The sequence below is a fragment of the Neovison vison genome, chromosome X (genome assembly GCF_020171115.1).
Source record: "Neovison vison isolate M4711 chromosome X, ASM_NN_V1, whole genome shotgun sequence".
Lineage (NCBI taxonomy): Eukaryota > Metazoa > Chordata > Mammalia > Carnivora > Mustelidae > Neogale > Neogale vison.
Genome location: NC_058105.1, coordinates 106,885,273 through 106,906,457, shown reverse-complemented (window position 1 = coordinate 106,906,457; position 21,185 = coordinate 106,885,273). Strand labels below are relative to the sequence as shown.

The window sequence follows — 21,185 nt, the reverse complement described above, 5'->3', positions numbered from 1 at the left end:
CCTCTCTGATACCTGGCAGCTCTGCCACACTCAGACATCCCCGGTCTTTCTGTGACCCCATGGGACCTGAGACCACACTATCCTAACGAGGCCTCAGCCCCTGCTTAGCCTCTGAAGCAATATTCCTCAGTGGAACAGACTTCTGTAAGTTCTGTTTTTGTGCTCCACTGCTCCACTGCTTGCCAGAAGCTGGCCCCTCCCTCCATGGTGTCTCTTCCCATCATTTGGGATTCATTTCTCCATACCTCCTACCTTCCAGAAAGTGGTCAATTTTCTGTTCCTAGGATTGCTGCTCTTCTTCTCTTCTATCTCCTGTTGAGTTTGTAGGTGTTTGGAATGGTTTGATAAGTATCTAGCTGAACTCCTGTGTCCTAATGATATTTCAGTCTGCTACTTCTCTACCATATATCTTCCTTTCCACTCCCCATGTTTCTAATAGCTTTTTGTTCTCCATAAAATTGAAATCTCATGTCCAATTTAAGCTTTAAATATAATAAGACCACTCTTAATATATGGTTATTATATAGAACATTTTCTCAGCCTTAACACTCTCTATAGCTGGGATAGGATAAGTCTTGTAGGCATCTTTCCTGTACTTTGTAGGAAGATGAACAGCATCCCTTGTCAAGCAGCATTCCCTCCCATGAGCTGTGACAATCCCAGTTGAGAACCACTTTCAGAGGGCCATACCACTGAATAAATGTGCAAGATTCTGTATCATGAAGAAAAATCCAAGAAACACACATATCTTCTGCATTGCAGTATTGTGTATATAAACCAACCTAATATAATCTGGAAGGTCATTAAATTGTATTACACTATTCTCTGGAAATGTAATGTCTTATTGTGATAGTCCAGGCCAAAATAATTAAAAATTTTCTGATTTTCTATGGTAACATGATGCCTTTTGTCTTTTCCATAATTTTTCTTTAATAAGCTTTTCCAAATATCCTGTGATTTATAATTTTCATTTCTTAAAGACCGCTTATCTACTAATAGAAAAAGAAGAAAATGATATGCTATGATAATTTTGTTTACTTTCTCATTGCTAAGGAAGAGATACTTTCCCTCATAGGACAGACAGTTTTTTGGAATCAACTGTTATCCCTATAAGCTAATTGGTGACTGTTAATTTTTTCTTTCCTGTTAAGTCAAAAGAGTAGTTGGCATGCTCACCTCCCTGATTATAGCTGTTACATCAATCAGCATCCTTTTTCTAGTGTTCATCATAATCCTCTGGATAATTATGTATTGTTTCTGTTTTCTCATGATTGTGTTTTGCTTTAGCATCACCTAAACAAATTTATTTAAAATGGTTGAAATTGGTCATGCTCTCAGTTAAAATTCATCCCCACAACATTTATGCAAAATCCACCATAGCAACTGTTTTTTTTTAATTCTTAAAAATATTAAACCACCTTAATTCCATCTACCCATGTTGCTTGCCCTCCATATTTTTCTCAGCCTATTTGTTCAGCTCATGAGGGTGGCTCAGCTCATGATGGTACAGTCAGTGGCCAAATGAAATCTGAGGTCAGCATGAGTCTGGGTTTGGCAAGTGGGTTACTCACACTGGAAGCTGGGGCTTAAGAGACCATTGCAGAGGGCTGCATATTAATAAAAAATCTGAACCCTAATACTAGCTTCATGTTAATTAACTTTTTCTATGATATTCTTGAGTGGTTCTATTTTATAAACAGTTATTCAATGAATATAATCTCTTCATTGTTTATGTTTCCTAGGAGGTTTATGTAGAGATTGGAAAAGTGATTGAACATAAATTCCATCACTCCTATATTAGAATAGTACTTTATAATAAATATTTTTTAAATAAGAAAAACTAAATTAAACTTGATGATATTAAATTTGCCAGTTGAATATGTTCCACATATCATTGCACCAAGGGAGTACTGGAGAACTGTTTTTAATATCTAGCCTAACATGGCTCTGATTCTAGTAATCAAAAACAAATTCGGGGACATACATTTTTTATATTATGCATGAGGTTAAAGAAAAGGGAGTAGAGGCTACCCAGAGTTTATCTCATGATAAGTTAATATGGCATTTGCCTGAAGTATGAAACTTTTTTAGGCCATTTCCTCTGTCTTTGGGGGGCCAGAAAGAGAAGATGAGCTATTAGTCAGTGATTAATTTTTCAAAATATAAATGGACAATCAATAGTAAAATTTCCTCACCTCTGTGGATAAGGGGAGGTGACTGAATTGATTTATAAAAACTTGTCTCTTGATTCCTATTACCCCCTTGAAACTATCTGCCATATCATTAAATAGCATTGCAATTAACATATTCACTCAAGCCCATAACTAGGGATCTCTGGGTCCCATATCAAGACCATCAGTAAATTTGGCTAGTTCTACCTACCAAGTAGGTACTTAAAGGAAAAAATCCTACCATTTTCACCACCAATACCAATGTTGCATCACCTTCCTGTGGACTGCTTCAATGCCTTTCTTACTGGTTTGCCTGCCTCCATTCTGCCTTATCACCTTTATACTACTCCATTCTCCTGGATTCAAACAAACAGCAAGGCATCACAGTGATAGTTCTGGCATATAAATATATAACATATAAATTAAAAATAAGAATGGGCTCTCTCTAAAATTCCTCAGGGCATTCTCACTATGTTTAGAATAAAACCCAAGTCTTTTCCATGTTCTATAAGGTCCTGCCCAGCCCATGGCTGTCTCTGACCTCACTGCCACTCTTTCCATAGGTCAATATGGCTGTAATGATCTTGCTATCCCTCACACATGACAAGCACACTCCCATCTCAGGAACTTCATACTTGTCCTTCCCTCTTTCTGCCATAATGTTCCTCTAGGTATGCAAGTGGGTGATTTCCTCCCTTCACGCAGATTTCTTTCAAAAGATCATCATTGCAAACTTTCCTGTCATTCCTCCCTAAAATAGCTCCTATCTTAGTCTCTTTCCCCTCAGCTGCTTTATTTTTTAATAATACTTATAACCACCCAATATTATATTATTCATGTATTCATTTACATGTGTATTTTCCATCTCCTTCTCTAGAATGCAAGCTCCTTGAAAGCAAGGAATTTTGTCTGTCTGGTTCACTGTTATACCCTCTAGTAACTAGGAAAGTGTCTGGCAAAGAGCAGAGGTTTTAAAAATATTTGTTGAATGAATGATTGAACATATTTGTTTTATTTGCATTATAAGTGACATTGATTGAACCATATGAATAAAATATTAAGTATCATAGCCATTCAAATGAATTTCTTGATTTTCCTGAATACATGCATTTTGATAGCTGTATTAAGAGTTATGTCCTTGAAAGTATTTGCTCTATCACTTTGACATGACTCTTAGATCAAGGTTGCCTTGTACATGGTGTTTGCTCAGAAACAGCTCTCCTTGCAATTTTCTGCTCCATTGCTTTGCCACTCCTTTTGCTTTAAAGCTTCTGAGGCTCCATGACTCTATTGTGACCACCATAATTGTTTACAACAGAAAGGAGAAATTTTTCCAACCCCAGTGCATTAGAGACAAATGAAAAAGAAAGCACCCACTTTCCTCCAAATGACTTTATCCTGGTATATGTTAATATTTTCTCCTGTCCATTCATTTCTTTCCCCTAAGTAACATGGGATTGTGTTTACTTGTCATAGCTCTCACAAACTCTATGCCCCCACTGTTAGAAATCAATGTTAAAACATTCCAGGCTAAGGGCACCTGTGTGGCTCAGTTCATTGGGCATCCCACTCTTGATTTCAGCTTAGGTCATGATCTCAGAGCCGTGAGATCGAACCCTGTATTGGGCTCCATACTAGGGTAAAGTCTGTGTAAGATTCTCTCTCTCTCTTCCTCTTCCTCTCCCTCTCCCTCTGCCTCTCCCCCCAACTCACATACTAAATAAGAAAGTAAGTAAATAAATAAATAAATAAATAAATAAAATCTTTTTTAAAAATCCAGGCCAAAGAAAGGAGTACTAAAATCCCATTCTGAGTCATTGAAACTCTGTGGTTAATCTACATTACTTTGACTTGCTAGGAAAATAGGCAGTTGTTTGTCATCTCTTTTAAGTTAAAAAATATATTTGCAGACAACAAGCAAACAAAAACCATTATAAAAATGTGGCATGTTGGTGGGATTGCCACAAAGCATGTTTTGTCATCAGCCCTATAAAGCTGTGAATATTGTTTTATGACCAGATTCAGTTGACAGATCTAAGTGGGGTCAAAAAGAATTCACCTCTGAGTATAGCACTTAACACAGTGCATCATATATACACTCTTGTCTCATACATAAATGATTCTATGTCTTACTGATCTCTTTCTTTCTAATATAGTCTTACTATTAGTAAGTCCTTCATAAATGCTCTTAAAATTGAGTAACAAAGTTATAGTATGATTATTTATCTGGGTTGAAAGCTCTCTGAGGGTTAAAAGCTGTTTTGATTACCTTTCAGAGTTGTTTTTTGTTTGCTTTTGCAATTTCAGTACATTTTTTGCATAATTAAAAGTCTTCAAAATGCTTTTGTTGAATTGTGTTCTTAAAGACAGATCAGTTCTGTTATGGAAACGAATATAGGAAATATTAAAGATTCATAAATTCAGGATCTAAATGCCTTTTGAACCCTTAGCTGAGCATCTGTATTGTTTTACAAACAATAATATTCTTATTAGACTATATAGAATGTCAGATGCTATTGTCTCAGTCTTTGATGGGTATTGTTAGAGCAGATTTATTTTCCATCTGCTATATTCCAGCACTTAATTTGTTATCCTATTTAATCTTCATATGAAGCCATAAAGGAAAATTATTTATGTCACATTCTATATATAAGGAGACTGAGACTCGGAGAGCTTAAAAAACATCTCCAACTTTCCAAATCAGCAAGGTAGAGTCAGGAATTATTAGACCCATATTTCCCTGAAAGCTAAGTGTATTATCTTTCCTCCTCCACCATAATACTTCCAAGAAACAAAGCATTGAAGGCATCAATTAAAGTATATTTTGGAAATTGTCTATGATTTTAAAAGTACACATTTTGTCCTAGGATTATTATAGCTATCTAAGAAGAATTGAGTATTCTCAATAGTATTTGAGGGAGTAAAATTATATTTTAGGTGAATGGTTGGTCAACAGAGAAAGATATGCTCATCCTAAATATCTTAACATTTCTCTCCTTTGTAAGAGCAGTAGAAACATTCAAGAATACTGGCCTCATGCCCCTGGTTTGTTATTACTTTTGTTTTTGGAAGTCAGGATCCTATTTTTCAGTGTTTGATAACCCAAATGTACATGGAATGGGGAAGAAAAGAAGAGACTGTGTCCCTTCATGATTAATTAGGGAATTTAACATAGATAAAGAATCAATCCTGTACACAGCTTCATATATGCTGAATTCTAGATGTTTCTCTAACTGGCAGCTGCTAAACAAAATAAATGTCCTTAAAATTCCCCTTCTACTCTGTAGAACACTTTTGTCAATTGCAGCATCTGAATAGTTGGGACAGACCTGTAAGACAGGTGTGGTTTTATTTTAAATAACTGTATCTGCTTTACTATTGTCAGTAGGGTGTTCTGAAGAATAAACCAAGAGCTTGAAAATACTTCTGGTAGTAGATGTGTAGAAGCATTATAATACATAATTAGCAGAAAAACATTTCTACTTTAATTGTTGTGGGGTTTTTTTAGGTAAATAAAATATGATTAGGACTTAAAATCAACCTGTGCTTCATGTCACTACTGTCAGACTCTCTTTAGATTTTCAATGATTTCAGTTTAGTGAGTGTGTCTTTGTGTGTGTGTGTGTGTGTGTGTGTGAGAGAGAGAGAGAGAGAGGAGAAAGAGAAGGAAAGAGAATGTCCCAAAAGGCAAGTTGTTTTCTTGATAATAAAATGTCAGTTGCTCTAACCATGGTCTGATGTTAATTAGTTTGGGATTTTTTTCTCCCTGCCTTTTTCTTTTTAATTTAATTTTTAAGTGTTCCAAAATTCATTGTTTATGCACCTCACCCAGTGCTCCATGTAATACGTGCCCTCGATGATACCCACCACGAGGCTCACCCAACCCCCCACCCCCATCCTCTCCAAAACCCTCAGTTTATTTCTCAGAGTGCACAGTCTCTCATGGTTTGTCTCTCCCTGTGGTTTCCCCCTACTTGCTTCTTCTCTCCATCTCCCAGTGTCTTCTGTGTTATTCCTTATCTCCACAAGTAAATGAAACCATATGATAATTGACTTTCTCTGCTTGACTTATTTCACTCAGCATAATCTCTTCCAGCCCCATCCATGTTGCTACAAAAGTTGGGTATTCACCATTTCTGATGAAGGCATAATATTCCAAAGTATATAGGGACCACATCTTCCTTATTCATTCATCTGTTGAAGGGCAGCTTGGTTCTTTCCACAGTTTGGCGACTGTGGCCATTGCTGCTATGAACTTTGAGGTACAGATCGCCCTTCTTTTCATTACATCTGTACCTTTGGGGTAAATACCCAGTGGTGCAATTGCAGGGTCATAGGGTAGCTCTATTTTTAATTTCTTAAGCAGTCTCCACACTGTTGTCCAAAATGGCTGCACCAACTTGCATTCCCACCAACAATGTAAGAGGGTGGGGTGTGTGGGTGGCTCAGTGGTTTAAGCCTCTGCCGTGGCTCCTGTCATGATCTCAGGGTCCTGGGATCGAGTGCCCTGCATCAGGCTCTCTGCCCAGCAGGGAGCCTGCTTCCCCCTCTCTCTTTATGCCTCCCTCTCTGCCTACTTGTGATCTCTGTTTGTCAAATAAATAAATGAAATTATTTTTAAAATCAGGGGTTTGAAGGGGTGGGGGTGGGAGGTTGGGGAAACCAGGTGGTGGGTATTATAGAGGGCACGGATTGCATGGAGCACTGGGTGTGGTACAAAAAACAATGAATACTGTTACGCTGAAAATAAATTTTAAATTTTTTTTTTAAAAACCAGGGTAAGAGGGTTCCCCTTTCTCCACATCCTCTCCAACACTTGTTGTTTACTGTCTTTTTGATTTGGGCCATTCTAACTGGTATAAGGTGGTATCTCAATGTGGTTTTGATTTGAATCTCCCTGATGGCTAATAATGATGAACATTTTTTCATCTCTCTGTTAGCCATTTGTATGTCTTCTTTGGAGAAGTGTCTGTTCATGTCTTCTTCCCATTTTTTTGATGTTATTATGTGTTTTGTGTGTGTTGAGTTTGATAAGTTCTTTATAGATCTTGGATATCAGCCCTTTGTCTGTAGTGTCATTTTTTAGTATCTTCTCCCATTCCGTGGGTTGCCTCTTTGTTTTGTTGACTGTTTCCTTTGCTGTACAGAAACTTTTGATCTTGATGATGTCCCCAAAGTTCATTTTCACTTTTGTTTACTTAGACTTTGGGGCTATGTCTTGAAGGAAGTTGCTATGGCCAATGTCGAGGAGGTTATTGTCTATGTTCTTCTCTAGGATTTTGATAGATTCCTGGCTCATGTTGAGGTCTTTTATCCATTTAGAGTTTATCTTTGCATATGGTGTAAGAGAATGGTCACATTCCTGGAAACATATAAACTTCCAAAACTGAATCATGAAGAAATTCACAACCTTAATAGACCAATATCTAGTAAAGAGATTGAAGCAGTGATCAAAAACCTCCCAAAAAACAAGAGCCCAGGACTTGACGGATTCCCTGGAGAATTATACTAAACATTCAAAGAGGAAATAATACCTATTCTCCTGAAGCTGTTTCAAGAAATAGAAACAGAAGGAAAACTTCCAGACTCTTTTTATGAAGCCATCATTACCATGATCCCCAAACCAGGCAAAGAACCCACCAAAAAGGAGAATTTCAGACCAATATCCCTGATGAATATGGATGCCAAGATTCTCAACAAGGTCCTAGTTAATAGAATCCAACAGTACATTAAAAAGTTTATCCACCATGACCAGGTGGGATTTATCCATGGGATGCAAGAGTGGTTCAGCATTCACAAATCAATCAATGTGATAGAACAAATCAATAAGAGAAGAGAGAAGAACAACATGGTCCTCTCAATTGATGCAGAAAAAACATTTGAAAAGATACAGCATCCGTTCCTGATTAAAAGGCTTCAGAGTATAAGGATAAGAGGGAACATTCCTCAGCTTCGTAAAATTTATCTATGAAAACCCACAACAAATATCATTCTCAATGGGGAGAAGCTGACATCCTTCCCTTTGAGATCAGGAACACCACAAGGATATCCACTCTTGTCACTGTTGTTCAACATAGTACTAGAAGTCCTAGCAATAGTAATCAGACAACAAAAAGAAATAAAAGTATTCAAATTGGCAAAGAAGTCAAACTCTCTCTCTTCACAGATGACATGATACTTTATATGGAAAACCCAAAAGACTCCACCCCCAAACTACTGGAACTCATATAGCAATTCAGTAATGTGGCAAGATACAAAATCAATGAACAGAAATCAGTTGCTTTCTTATACACTAACAATGAAAATACAGAAAGGAAAATTAGAGAATCTGACTCCATTTACTGTAGCACCATGAACCATAAAATACCTGGAAATAATCCTAACCAAAGAGGTAAAGGATCTGTACTCGAGGAACTACAGAACACTCATGAAAGAAATTGAAGAAGACACAAAAAGATGGAAGACCATTTAATGCTCATAGATTAGAAGAATAAACATTGTTAAAATGTCTATACTGCCCAGCGCAATCTATACTTTTAATGCTAGCCCAATCAAAATTCCACTGACATTTTTCAAAGAGTTAGAACAAACAATTGAAAAATTTGTATGGAACCAGAAAAGAATCTGAATTGCTAAGGAAATGTTGAAAAAGAAAACAAAACTGGGGGCATCACATTGCCTGATTTCAAGCTTTACTATAAAGCTGTGATCACCAAGACAGCATGTTACTGTCCCCAAAACAGATATGGAGACCAGAGGAGCAGAGTGGAGAGCCCAGATATGCACCCTCAACTGTGCAGTCAAATAATCTTTGACAAAGCAGGAAAAAATATCCAATGAAAATAAGAGAGTCTCTTCAATAAATGGTGCTGAGAAAATTGGACAGCTATGTATAGAAGAATGAAACTCAACCATTCTCTTACACCATACACAAAGTTTGGGTTTTTTATTGTGAGCAATCTGAATTTCCTTGCAGTCCCACCTTTGCTCATGAAGAAAATAAAGAAGGCTTTGTGTTTCATTTTGTTTGGATATTAACATACCTGCATTTGTTTGCCAGTTCTGCCTTTTGATGATTTGATTCAACTAATATTCATCATGAAGTGTCAAAAACACCCAAATAAATGGATAATTGGCCATATGTCCTTTATATGTGGTAGCAAAACTGATCCCCCTCAAATGACTGTGGAGCTGAGCTACATCTTTTTTCTAATGGTCACTTCTTTTCACAGTCATTTTGCCATTGTGTGAGATCTATTGTTCAGCTGCTGTACTTTCTGGAAGTCTCCATTCACTTTTTTTAAAATTTATTTTTTATTTTTTATTTTTTTATTTTTTTATTTTTTTAAAATTTATTTTTTATTAGCATATAATATATTAATCATTTCAGGGGTACAAGTCTGTGAATTATCAGTCTTACACAATTCCCAGCACTCACCATAGCACATACCCTCCCCAATGTCCATAAACCAACTACCCTCTTCCTAACCTCCTCCCCCCGGCAACCCTCAGTTTGTTTGGTGAGATTAAGAGTCTCTTGTGGTTTGTCTCCCTCCCTGGTCCCATCTGTTTCATTTTACCTTCCCTTCCTCCCAGGACCCCTGACCCTGCCTCTCAAATACCTCATATCAGAGAGATCATATGATAATTGACTTTCTCTGATTGACTTATTTCTCTTAGCATAATACACTCTAATTCCGTCCCCGTTATTGCAAATGCCAAGATTTCATTTTATGATGGCTGTATAATATTCCATTGTATATATACATTTTCTTTATCTATTCATCTGTGGATGGACATCTAGGTTCTTTCCATAGTTTGGCTATTGTGGACATTGCTGCTATGAACATTTGGGTGCACATGCTACTTTGGATCACTACAATTGTATCTATAGGGTAAATACATAGTAGTACGATTGCTGGGTCATAGGGTCGTTCTATTTTCAACTTTCTGAGGAACCTCCATGCTGTTTTCCAGAGTGGCTGTACCAGCTTGCATTCCCACCAACAGTGTATGAGGGTTCCCCTTTCTCTGCATCCTCTCCAGCATCTGTCATTTCCTGACTTGCTGACGTGTTAATTTTAGCCATTCTGACTGGTGTGAGGTGGTATCTCACTGTAATTTTGATTTGTATTTCCTGATGCTGAGTCATGTGGAACACTTTTTCATGTGTCTGTTGACCATCTGGATGTCTTCTTTGCAGAGAGGTCTGTTCATGTCTTCTGCCCATTTCTTGATTGGATTATTTGTTCTTTGGGTGTTGAGCTTGATAACTCCTTTCTAGATTTTTCATACTAGCCCTTTATCTGATATGTCATTTGCAAATATCTTCTCTCATTCTGTCAGTTGTCTTTTGGTTTTGTTGACCGTTTCCTTTGCTGGGCCAAAGATTTTGATCTTTTTTTTTAATGAAGATACATTTTTTTCTTAAGATTTTTTATTTATTTATTTGACAGAGAGAGGTAACAAGTAGGCAGAGAGAGAGAGAGAGAGAGAGAGGAGGAGGAGGAGGAAGCAGGATCCCTGGCAGCAGAGCCTGATGCGGGGCTCGATCCCAGGACCCTGAGATCATAACCTGAGCTGAAAGCAGAGGCTTTAACCCACTGAGCCACCCAGGTGCCCCAAGATTTTGATCTTGATGAAATCCCAATAGTTCATCTTTGCCCTTACTTCCCTTGCCCTTGGCAATATTTCTAGGAAGAAGTTGCTGCAGCTGAGCTCAAAGAGGTTGCTTTCTTTGTTCTCCTCTAGGATTTTGATGGATTTCTTTCTCACAATGAGGTCTTTCATCCATTTTGAGTATATTTTTGTGTGTGGTGTAAGGAAATGGTCCAGTTTCTTCTTCTGCATGTGTCTGTCCAATTTTCCCACCACCATTTGTTGAAGAGACTGTCTTTTTTCCATTGGACATTCTTTCCTGCTTTGTTGAAGATTAGTTGACCATAGAGTTGAGGGTCCATTTCTGGGCTCTGTATTCTTTTCCTTTATTTTATTTTATTTTATTTTATTTCTTTTCTTTTCAGTGTTCCACAATTCATTGTTTATGCACCACACCCAGTGCTCCATGCAATACATGCACTCCATAATACCCACCACCAGGCTCACCCAGTAGCCCCCCCCCTCCAAAACCCTCAGTTTGTTTCTCAGAGTGCACAGTCTCTCATGGTTTGTCTCCCCAATGTTCATAGCCACAATGGCTACAGTCACCGAACTGTGGAAAGAATGAAGATGCCTTTCAACAGACTAATGGATAAGAAGATATGGTCCATATATACAATGGAGTAGTATGCCTCCATCAGAAAGGATGAATACCCAACTTTTGTGTCAACATGGACAGGACTGGAAGAGATTATGCTGAGTGTATTCTATTCCATTGATCTATGTGTCTGTTTTTGTGCCAGTACCGTACTATCTTGATGATTGCAGCTTTATAATAGAGCTTGATGTCTGGAATTGTGATTCCCTCAACTTTGGTTTTCTTTTTCAACATTCCTCTAGCTATTTGGGTTTTTTTCTATTCTATATAAATGTTAGGATTATTTGATCCATTTCTTTGAAAAAAGTTGATGGTATTTTGATAAGCATTGCATTAAATGTGTAGATTGCTCTAGGTGGCATAGACATTTTTACAATATTTATTCTTCCAGTACATGAGAATGGAATGTTTTTCCATTTCTTTGTGTCTCCCTCCATTTCTTTCATGAGTACATTATAGTTTTCTGAGTACAGATTCCTTGCCTCTTTGGTTAGGTTTATTCCTAGGTACCTTGTGCTTTTGGGTGCAATTGTAAATGGGATGGATTCCTTAAATTCTCTTTCTTCTGTCTTGTTGCTGGCAGGTAGTTGCAACTGATTTCTGTGCATTGATTTTATATCTATATATCTATATAGAGATATATATCTGTAGATTTATTCCCATGTTAGGGGCATAGATATTTAAAAGTGTTAGATATTCTTGTTGGATAGACCCTTTAAGTATGATAGAGCATCCTTCCTCATCTCTTATTATAGTCCTTGGCTTGAAATCTAACTTATCTGACATAGGGATTGCCATTCCAGCTTTCTTTTGATGTGCATTAGCATGGTAAATTGTTTTCCGCCCTTCACTTTAAATCTGGAAGTGTCTTTGGGTATAAAATGAGTTTCTTGTAGACAGCATATCAATGGGTCTTGTTTTTTTTTATCCATTCTGATACCCTGTGCCTTTTGATTGGAGCATTTGGCCCATTTATATTCAGGGTACCTATTGAAAGATATGAATTTAGTGCCATTGTATTGCCTGTAAAGTGACTATTACTGTATATTGTCTCTGTTCCTTTCCAGTCTACTAGTTTGGGGCTCTGTCTTTGCTTAAAGGACCCCTTTCAATATTTCCTGTAGGCCTTTTAGTTTTTGTTTGTCCTGGAAGGTTTTTATCTCTCCTTCTATTTTCAATGATAGCCTAGCTGAATATAGTATTCTTGGCTGCATATTTTTCTCGTTTAGTCACTCTGAATATATCATGCCAGTTCGTTCTGTCCTGCAAGGTCTCTGTGGACAAGTCTGCTGCCAATCTAATATATCTACCATTGACTGTTACAGACTTCTTGTCCCAAGCTGCTTTCAGGATTTTCTCTTTCTCACTAAGACTTGTAAGTTTTACTATTAGATGATGGGGTGTGGACCTATTTTTATTGATTTTGAAGAGGGTTCTCTGTGCCTCCTGGATTTTGCTGCTTGCTCCCTTCCCCAAATTAGGGAAGTTCTCTGCTATAATTTGCTCCATTATACCTTCTTCTCCCCTCTGTCTTTCTTCTTCTTCTGGGATCCCAATTATTCTAATATTGCTTCATCTTATGGTATCACTTGTCTAATTCTCCCCTTGTGGTCCAGTAGTTGTTTGTCTCTTGCTCAGCTTATTTATTCTCCATCATTTGGTCTCTATATCACTAATTCTCTCTTCTGCCTCATTTATCCTAGCAGTAAGAGCCTACATTTTTTATTGCATCTCATTAATAGCTTTTTTAATTTCAACTTGATTAGGTTTGGGTTCTTTTATTTCTCCAGAAAGGGATTTTATTTCTCCAGACAGGGATTCTCTTATATTTTCCATGACTTTTTTGAGCCCATCTAGCACCTCAATAATTGTCATTCTGAACTCCAGGTCTGACATCTTACTAATGTCTGTATTATTAGGTCCCTAGCCATTGGTAATACCTCTTGTTCTTTTTTTTTTTTTTTGAGGTAAATTTTTCTGCCTTTTCATTTTGTCCAGATAAGAATAGATGAATGAGAGGACAAAATAGTAAAAGTGTAGCAATGATTCCAGAAAAATATACACTAACCAAATCAGGAGAGACTTGAAACTGGGAGGAGAAGAAAGGGGGGAAAGGAAAAAAAAGGTATATATATATATATATATATATATATATATATGTGTGTGTGTGTGTGTGTGTGTGTATGTGATTATATGTGTGTGTGTGTCTGTGTATATACATATATATATGCTGTCTGTATATCTATCTACATCTATATCTATAGATATAGATAGCTATATGTAGATATATATATGTATCTATACATATATGTATATATGTATATAGATCTATAGATTTAGAGTGGTGAATAGAACAGAGCCACACACTTGATTTGGGGTACACTTTGTTCTTTTAGAAGAAACTGCCTCCCAAAACTTTAAAGAAAGAAAACTTATATATTTACATATAAATATATGTAAACTTATATATTTATATAAATATATAAACTTATATATTTATATATAAAACATATATTTATGCAAACATAATGGTAAACCAATTAAGGGATGGAATATGATTGTAAAGATGAAAATTAAAAAGGATTCTAAAAAAAGAATTGATAAGCTAAGAAGTTCATTGAAAAAAAAGGCGGGGGAGAGTATGCTCAGATTGGAGGCTAGAACAAAGCCATATGCTAGATTTAGCATGTATTTTGATCTGTTAGAAGAAACTGTATCCCAAAATTTTAAAGAAAAAAAACTTACAGGTATACAAAAAATATGGTTAAATACAGTGAAGGGATAGAATATGACTATAACAATGAAAATCTTAAAAGATTTTTTTTAAATATTTTATTCATTCATTTGACAGAGAGAAATCACAAGTAGATGGCGAGGCAGGCAGAGAGAGAGAGAGAGAGAGGGAAGCAGGCTCCCTGCTGAGCAGAGAGCCCGATGCGGGACTCGATCCCAGGACCCTGAGATCATGACCCGAGCCGAAGGCAGCAGCCCAACCCACCGAGCCACCCAGGCGCCCAATCTTAAAAGATTTTTAAAAAGGTATTGGTAAGATGAAATAGATTAAAAAGTTTAAAATAGGAAAGAGGAAAAAATTTTTAAAATAGTATAAGGAAAAATAATTTTTTTTTTAAAAAGTGTCTTTGAAAGACTAAAGAATCATGGGGGAAAAAGTCATGAATTCTATGTGCTGCATTCCCCCAGCTCTGGAGTTCCATGGTTCTCATCCATCGGTGAACTTGTTCTTGCCTGATGTTCTTGCTGATCTTCTGGGGGAGGGGCCTGTTGCAGTGATTCTCAAATGTCTTTGCCCAAGGCACAATTGCACCACTCTTGCCAGGGACCAGGCTAAGCAATCTGCTTGGTTTTGTTCTGGGCAGCTTTTGTTCCCTGAAAGTTTTCCATATTGCTTTGGAGGATGGGAGTTAAAATAGTGGCCTCCCAATCTCCGGCCCAAAGGAGCTGGGAGCTTGAGGCCCCACTCCTCAGTGTGCCCTTAGAGAAAAGCAGTCAATCCCTCCTGTTTCCCTGGTCTCTGGCTGCGCTTCATGCTCACCCATCCTGTGACTGAGCATTTCTATCTCTGATGCATGGCCCTGTTCAGAGTTTCCAAACCCAGCAGATTCCTGCCTGTGCTCCCACACCATTCCTCCTGGAGGAGGAAGGGGAAAGGTCTCCCCATATCTGCCACTTGTGGTGGGATCCTTGCTCAAAGAGCTATGGCCCAACTGTGCCTTGGATCATGGTTCAAGTAACCTTAAGCTGAGAGCCCACTCCTCTGCTCCATCTTTGCAGCTGGCTTCCCTGCTCCAGTACCTGGGATCCTTATCACACTCAGACATCCATGGTCTTTTTGTGTTCCCTTGGGTTCTAAGACCACACTGTCCCCACAAGGCCTTTACCTGCTGCTTGGCCTCTGGAGCAACGATCCTCTGTGGAGCAGACTTCTAAAAGTTCTGATTTTGTGCTGTGCTGCTCTACCACTTGCCAGGAGCCAGCCCCTCCCCCATGGTCTAGCTTTCCATGTCACCTTGGATTTACTTCTCTGCACATCCTACCTTCCAATAAGCAGTTGCTTTTCTGCTCCTAGAATTGCTGCTATTCTTCTCTTCTACCTCCTGTTGTATTTGTAGATGTTCAAAATGTTCTGATAACTATCTAGCTGAATTCCTGGGATGCAGCAATATTTAGGTCTCCTACTCCTCTGCCATTTTGCTCCTCCTCTATTCACTTTTAAGTGAACCATGGGAGAAGCATGCCTAACTGATAAAAAGTGTCAGAGTATATCAAAACATGAGAGGGGCACCTGGGTTGCTCAGTCAGTTAAGTTCTGCCTTCTGCTCAGTTCTTGATCTCAGGGTCCTGTGATTGAGCCCTGCATTGGGCTCTCTGCTCAGTGGGTGGAGGAGTCAACTTCTCTCTCTCTGCCCTGCCCCATTTGTGTTCTCTCTCACTAGCTCTGCTCACTTGCTCATGCTCTGTCTCAAATAAATAAAATAAAAATAAATCTTTAAAAAGGACATGACAGACTACATAGTAAGAGCGCTCTGCTGTGGGTTAGGGTTACTTACTTGCACGTTTTTGCTCTCCTAACAGATTGCTTACACCTTGGGGAGAAACCTGCACAAATGCTTGACAGAATTGTCAAGGAGCAGTTAACAAAGAATTGAGAGGCAAAGATCGAGGAAGGGCTCTAGCCTCACTTTGTTCTGTTGCCTTTGGCAAGGCCGTTGCTCTTTTTGCACCTCAGATCCTGCATCTCTAAAACAAGGAAGCTGAATTGGTCCATATTTTAAATTATTTTTTAACTTCTAAGTATTATAAAATGTAAGGGCAGAAACCAGAGATGTCCCAAGTCCCTGTCACAATGCCTAGCACATTATTATGTTCCATATACAGCTGGCTGTTGAATTGAATTGAAATTTTTTTGGTAAAAATTTTAGGTGAAATACTGATGTATAAGATGAATAACAGCAAAGCTCCTTTTGTCCCGAGAGGAGTGAGTGGTACAAATCAAGTCACATGGACCACTCTTTATCTCCATCTTCACTTCACCTGCCCAGAGGGGCACTATGGAAATCCAAGGCTTTAGGGAACACAATTTAAAAATCAAAGGACTTAATAAGCATATAATTTTCTCTGGCTCCAACATTCTTTGATTCCTCTGCTAACTTGGAATTATCACATAGAGAGTAATATGAAAGGTCTTAAAGATATAACATTATGCCACAGGGAAGATGGTGGATTGAGGTGGAGAACCACAAAACCATTTTATATTCCTGAAATAATGTGCTACACTTGCATTTTATTGTCTTTCCCTGCAGTTTTGTTTTCTTATTAGGAATCAGTGTGGGATGTGTTTGAACTGAGGACATTTCTGTCAGGTGCTTTCTGTAACAAACTGTTGAGTTGTCTACTTATAACTACATAATCACAAAATTTAATAAATTGAGTTAATTTACTGAATAAGCCAGTTATTTTGATACCATAGTTGCTTTTGAAGTTCACTGAAATCATATGAGAATCCAAGCCTAGGAAATTAGCTTTTTTTTTTTTTTTTTGAAATGTGGCTTTTTGACCTGTTAATGGTGAACCCTTTTACCAACCTTTACTGAATAATCTATTTATTTAGCTGGTAGGAGAATAAAAATCTGTTAATCTCACTGTAGGCAAGAAAGAAGAATAAGGTTAATCAGAGATGTCAAATCTTCAAGAAGAATTTCAGAGTGATTTATTTCATCCCATTATCCCAGCTTTCCTTTCCCCTTCACTCCCATCCCTGTGTTAAATGCTAACGAAGATGAATGAATAATGTATTCAATTAGTTGCAAATGAAAGCTATTGATCCTCTGCGAGGTTGGTGTCCCAAATCAGGACTCTTAAAACTCATCCCTGTTTTTCTGCATTGGGGGTTCATGATTCATTTGCACAGACTGTGTTTTCAGTTGAAGAGAGATGAAGGTGAGCTGCCGAGGCAGATTGAATTCTCCAGTCCTCTGGTGATGAGGACATGTGGCCAAGTCCTGGCACTGCTGTGTGGATCAGCCTTCAAGTTATCACCCAAACTGGCATGGTCTCCTGGCAAGGAAGGAATAAAGCCCTTAAAGTGAAAACATTTAGTTCAGCAACCCTTAATTGATCATTTCTATCTTTGTTACACAGTGAAAGTTGCTGTGGCAAGTTTCAAGGGACCTGGGAGATTCAGTCAGAGAAGGTGGGAGGTAGGATTAATGAAGGAGAACTGACTGTCTGGAGTCCAGACAGTCTCACTGGACAGGAATAAAGTCTGCAATGGGAAACTTGTCTTCAAGAGGCATCATAGTAAAACTCCTAGACCTGTAGGCTGATGACTGATAAACTGATGGGAGTGCAGAGCAGAAGTATGTGAAAGGTGAAAAATCAAAGCAAGTATATTATGCAAGTTAGCAGTCAATGCTTCAAAATGTAATGGATAATAGTAATAAGAGGTTTTGAGTAAATGGCAAGTATCATTTAAAATATTATCTTGGTGAATACTTATGTACATGTTGGAGTGTGCAGCTTGCACTTGTACTAATTGAATGCCAGTGCCAAACTGCTATCCCATGTTGTGATTATGTGTGCAAAAAATACTTAACCTATTTATTAAGTTAGGGGCTTTGAGGCAATGTGCTCCAGGGTATGGAAACTTGGAAAGGAATTAAGGAGAATAAGACAACATTATGTCCCCCAAATCATCAAAATGCACAATACAGATACCATGTTTAGCTTTAATTAACACAGAGAAAATGTAGGGTACCCTTTAATATAGAAAACAAGGTGCAAATTGAAAATATTTGATGAATCGCAGCCATATGTTCTTAAGGACTGGCCAGTCGTGATTCCGACTTTAATGGTCTCATGTGACTGTCAATTTGGAAGTGTTATATTTGACTCGTGTACAATCTTCTAGCTTTTCAGCTCGCCTGAAGGTACTACTGCAATATGTAAGTCATTACTTGGTAGAATGCTTTGACACACTGCTCTGAGAATGAAAAATACTTGGGAAAATAAACTGTGTTTTATCATTCATCTCATGCAGCATTACTAGAAGTCTGTTTTGTTATTATTGTTTTTCAGCCCCTCTGACTGATAAGCCACCTAAGCTTTTGTATCCTATGGAAAGTAAACTGACAATTCAGGAGACTCAGCTGGGTGAGTAATTCCTTAATTCTGGTTAATACCATTTTCTCAATACATTCCAATAGTTAATAAACCTAGATTATAACCTGATGTCATCCTCTAAGCCAAACCTGTGTGTATTTGAAGGGAGCAAAATTGTGAAATCCCAGCAAACATGGCCCATTCCATTTCCCCCGTGTGTGCGTTAATACCAAGCTGGACATATGGATATAAAGACATGTATTTTTCATATACTTGTTAGGAAATGAGATGGGCTAAATGTCTTATTGGTGGCATTATATTGTCTTTTATAAGGCTCAGTTTGGTTTTACAATAGGCTGTGTGGAACTCTTTGACTTAACACCATTAGTACATTAAAAGACAATTTTTGAAAATTAGGATAAAAGGTACAAATACATTAAGATAAGTGTTGCTGTTAAACATCATTTTTATCTAATCAAATGTGGAGGGCATTATGCTATTTTATTTTTAACAAAATGTGAGCAAGTAGCTTTTTTAAAAAAAATTATTTATTTTCAGAAAAACATTATTCATTATTTTTTTTACCACACCCAGTGCTCCATGCAAGTAGCTTTTGGTTTGGGACATAAGAACATGGACAGAATTGCTTTGGTGAAAATATCCAGTTGACTACAAATCAGAATTCTAACATAGTTATCTTAGAGTTCAGTCTGGAATTTCCAAATATGGTATATCTATAATCAGTATGATTTTAAGTACAATTTTAACCATATATTCATGTTTATATGGAATTTTTCCCACACTCACCATTTGACAGTAGAAATACTTTATTATATACAACTAAAAAGGAATTGATAACCCTCCCTTAAGTTATTGTTGTTATTATTGTTTTGGGAGTGAGAATTTGGATTAAAATTATAAATCATCTTCAAAATGAAGATTATAGATGTGATCATTTGAATAGCATATTCAAATATATAGTGCAAAAAGATACAGTCTTAGAACCTATGAAACTATTATAGTCAACAGGTTTTTAACATTGGTAATATTTACTAACTTTAAGGCATGAACATATGCAAGATTTATTCAAGTCAGGGCATCAATATGCTTCTTTGATGATAAACCCAAGCCTTTGAGTTGATGCCATATACATGCAAGTAGTATTCTAATTGTCACTATTTTGAGATAGAAGACCATAAGCATCATTAAAGCAATGTTCTATATGAAACAGAGATATATTAAAATTACACCATATTCTTTACTCATGTTATGGTATATTAAAGTATATTAGCTTTTATTGCTGCTTTCTGAGGAAATTTTGAAATGTAAATTTTAAGTGGCCACACTTATACACATCTTTCAATATTTCTAGGAAGATGTATTTCTAAAGTTATACAAAACAATATATAGATCTTGGGAAAGAAGAAGTGTTTTATGGTACCAGTTATCAGTAATAAACATAGTGAAAATGAAATTAATTGTGTCTCTTTACTTGACAACATAATTAAAAGAATACTATGATTGATGGTTGCCCATAGGGTTTTCCTATATTAGCTATTGTTCTCTACATTCTACTAAAATGTTATACAGAATGAAATAATTCATAAAGCTTTCTTTTTTAAAAAATTATTTTTTCTTGAACAAAAATCATGGAAACTAATCAAATCAATTTGAAAGTATGAAAATTTCTTATGCAAATTGGAAGTTTCAGCTGCATATTCATTTGAAGAAAGATGGGCCTGTGTGTTAGCAAGATGCTCTGAGAAGTACTATAACTCCTTTATTACCACCACCAAAAGGAGCACGAGTTCTCTTTAAATACCAAGTAAACTAGAGACATCAACCTAGGATTTGGATTCTTTTAAACAACTTTTGTTTCATTTTATTTTCTGATTCTGATTCTCATTGTATAGAACAAATCATATGCTAGTTAGGGAAATTTAGCCTTAATTTTTGAATTTTTGGATCAACAGTTGATTTGAATAAACTACTCTGTTACTGTTGTTACTGCAGTAGTATTGGAGTAGGGGAGCAGATCATCACAAAGGGTAAGTGAAAATAGAAAGTAATATTAAGGACCAAACAAAAAGACTCTAGATGCTTAAAATATATTTGTTTTCTTCAATATGTACTTTGATTTTTCTCCTCCTGGGGATTTAATTTTTGCCTTTCTAGGCTTGAAAAAAGCTGTCAGTTCAACAGGGTCAAATGTGTTACATCCTAAGGAAGGGGGATTGAGTGAAATTTCACGTGGTGGGAGTCAGGAGGGTGGCCAGTACCAGCGATGGAGAGCCTCTAAGTGGTACCTACTTTTATGAGAAAGTGAGAATCTCCAACAGAGTTTCATTGATCAAGAGCTCAGGTGTCTGACTCAACCTTGTCCTAAATTGAAAACTCACCTCAGAGGATAATAAAACTAGCACATGAGCTACAGTATAAGAACAATAATCAGTAATTACACAAAGCTGAGTTGGTATATGTCTGGGGACCTAACTTGAACATCCTGGCAAAGTTATACACACATCCATCTGACCTTGGTAACTATAAACCCATTAGTCCTCCAGTTTGTCTGTAAGTATATAAAACTGATTAATAATGTCATAGATAAAATCATGGATTTGTCTTCATCACCATATCCT

At 37.1% G+C, this 21,185-nt stretch overlaps 1 protein-coding gene across 1 annotated transcript in view; it reads left to right on the top strand.

The window, feature by feature from the left end:
• Positions 1–20,864, top strand: part of LOC122896689 (interleukin-1 receptor accessory protein-like 1) — a 320,014-nt gene extending 299,150 nt beyond the window's left edge. Inside the window, exons 3-5 of the mRNA XM_044234749.1 lie at positions 18,523–18,597; positions 20,520–20,594; positions 20,722–20,864. Coding sequence (XP_044090684.1) covers positions 18,523–18,597; positions 20,520–20,594; positions 20,722–20,864 — 293 coding nt within the window. The remainder of the gene's footprint in view (positions 1–18,522; positions 18,598–20,519; positions 20,595–20,721) is intronic.
• The last annotated feature ends 321 nt before the right edge of the window (positions 20,865–21,185 follow it).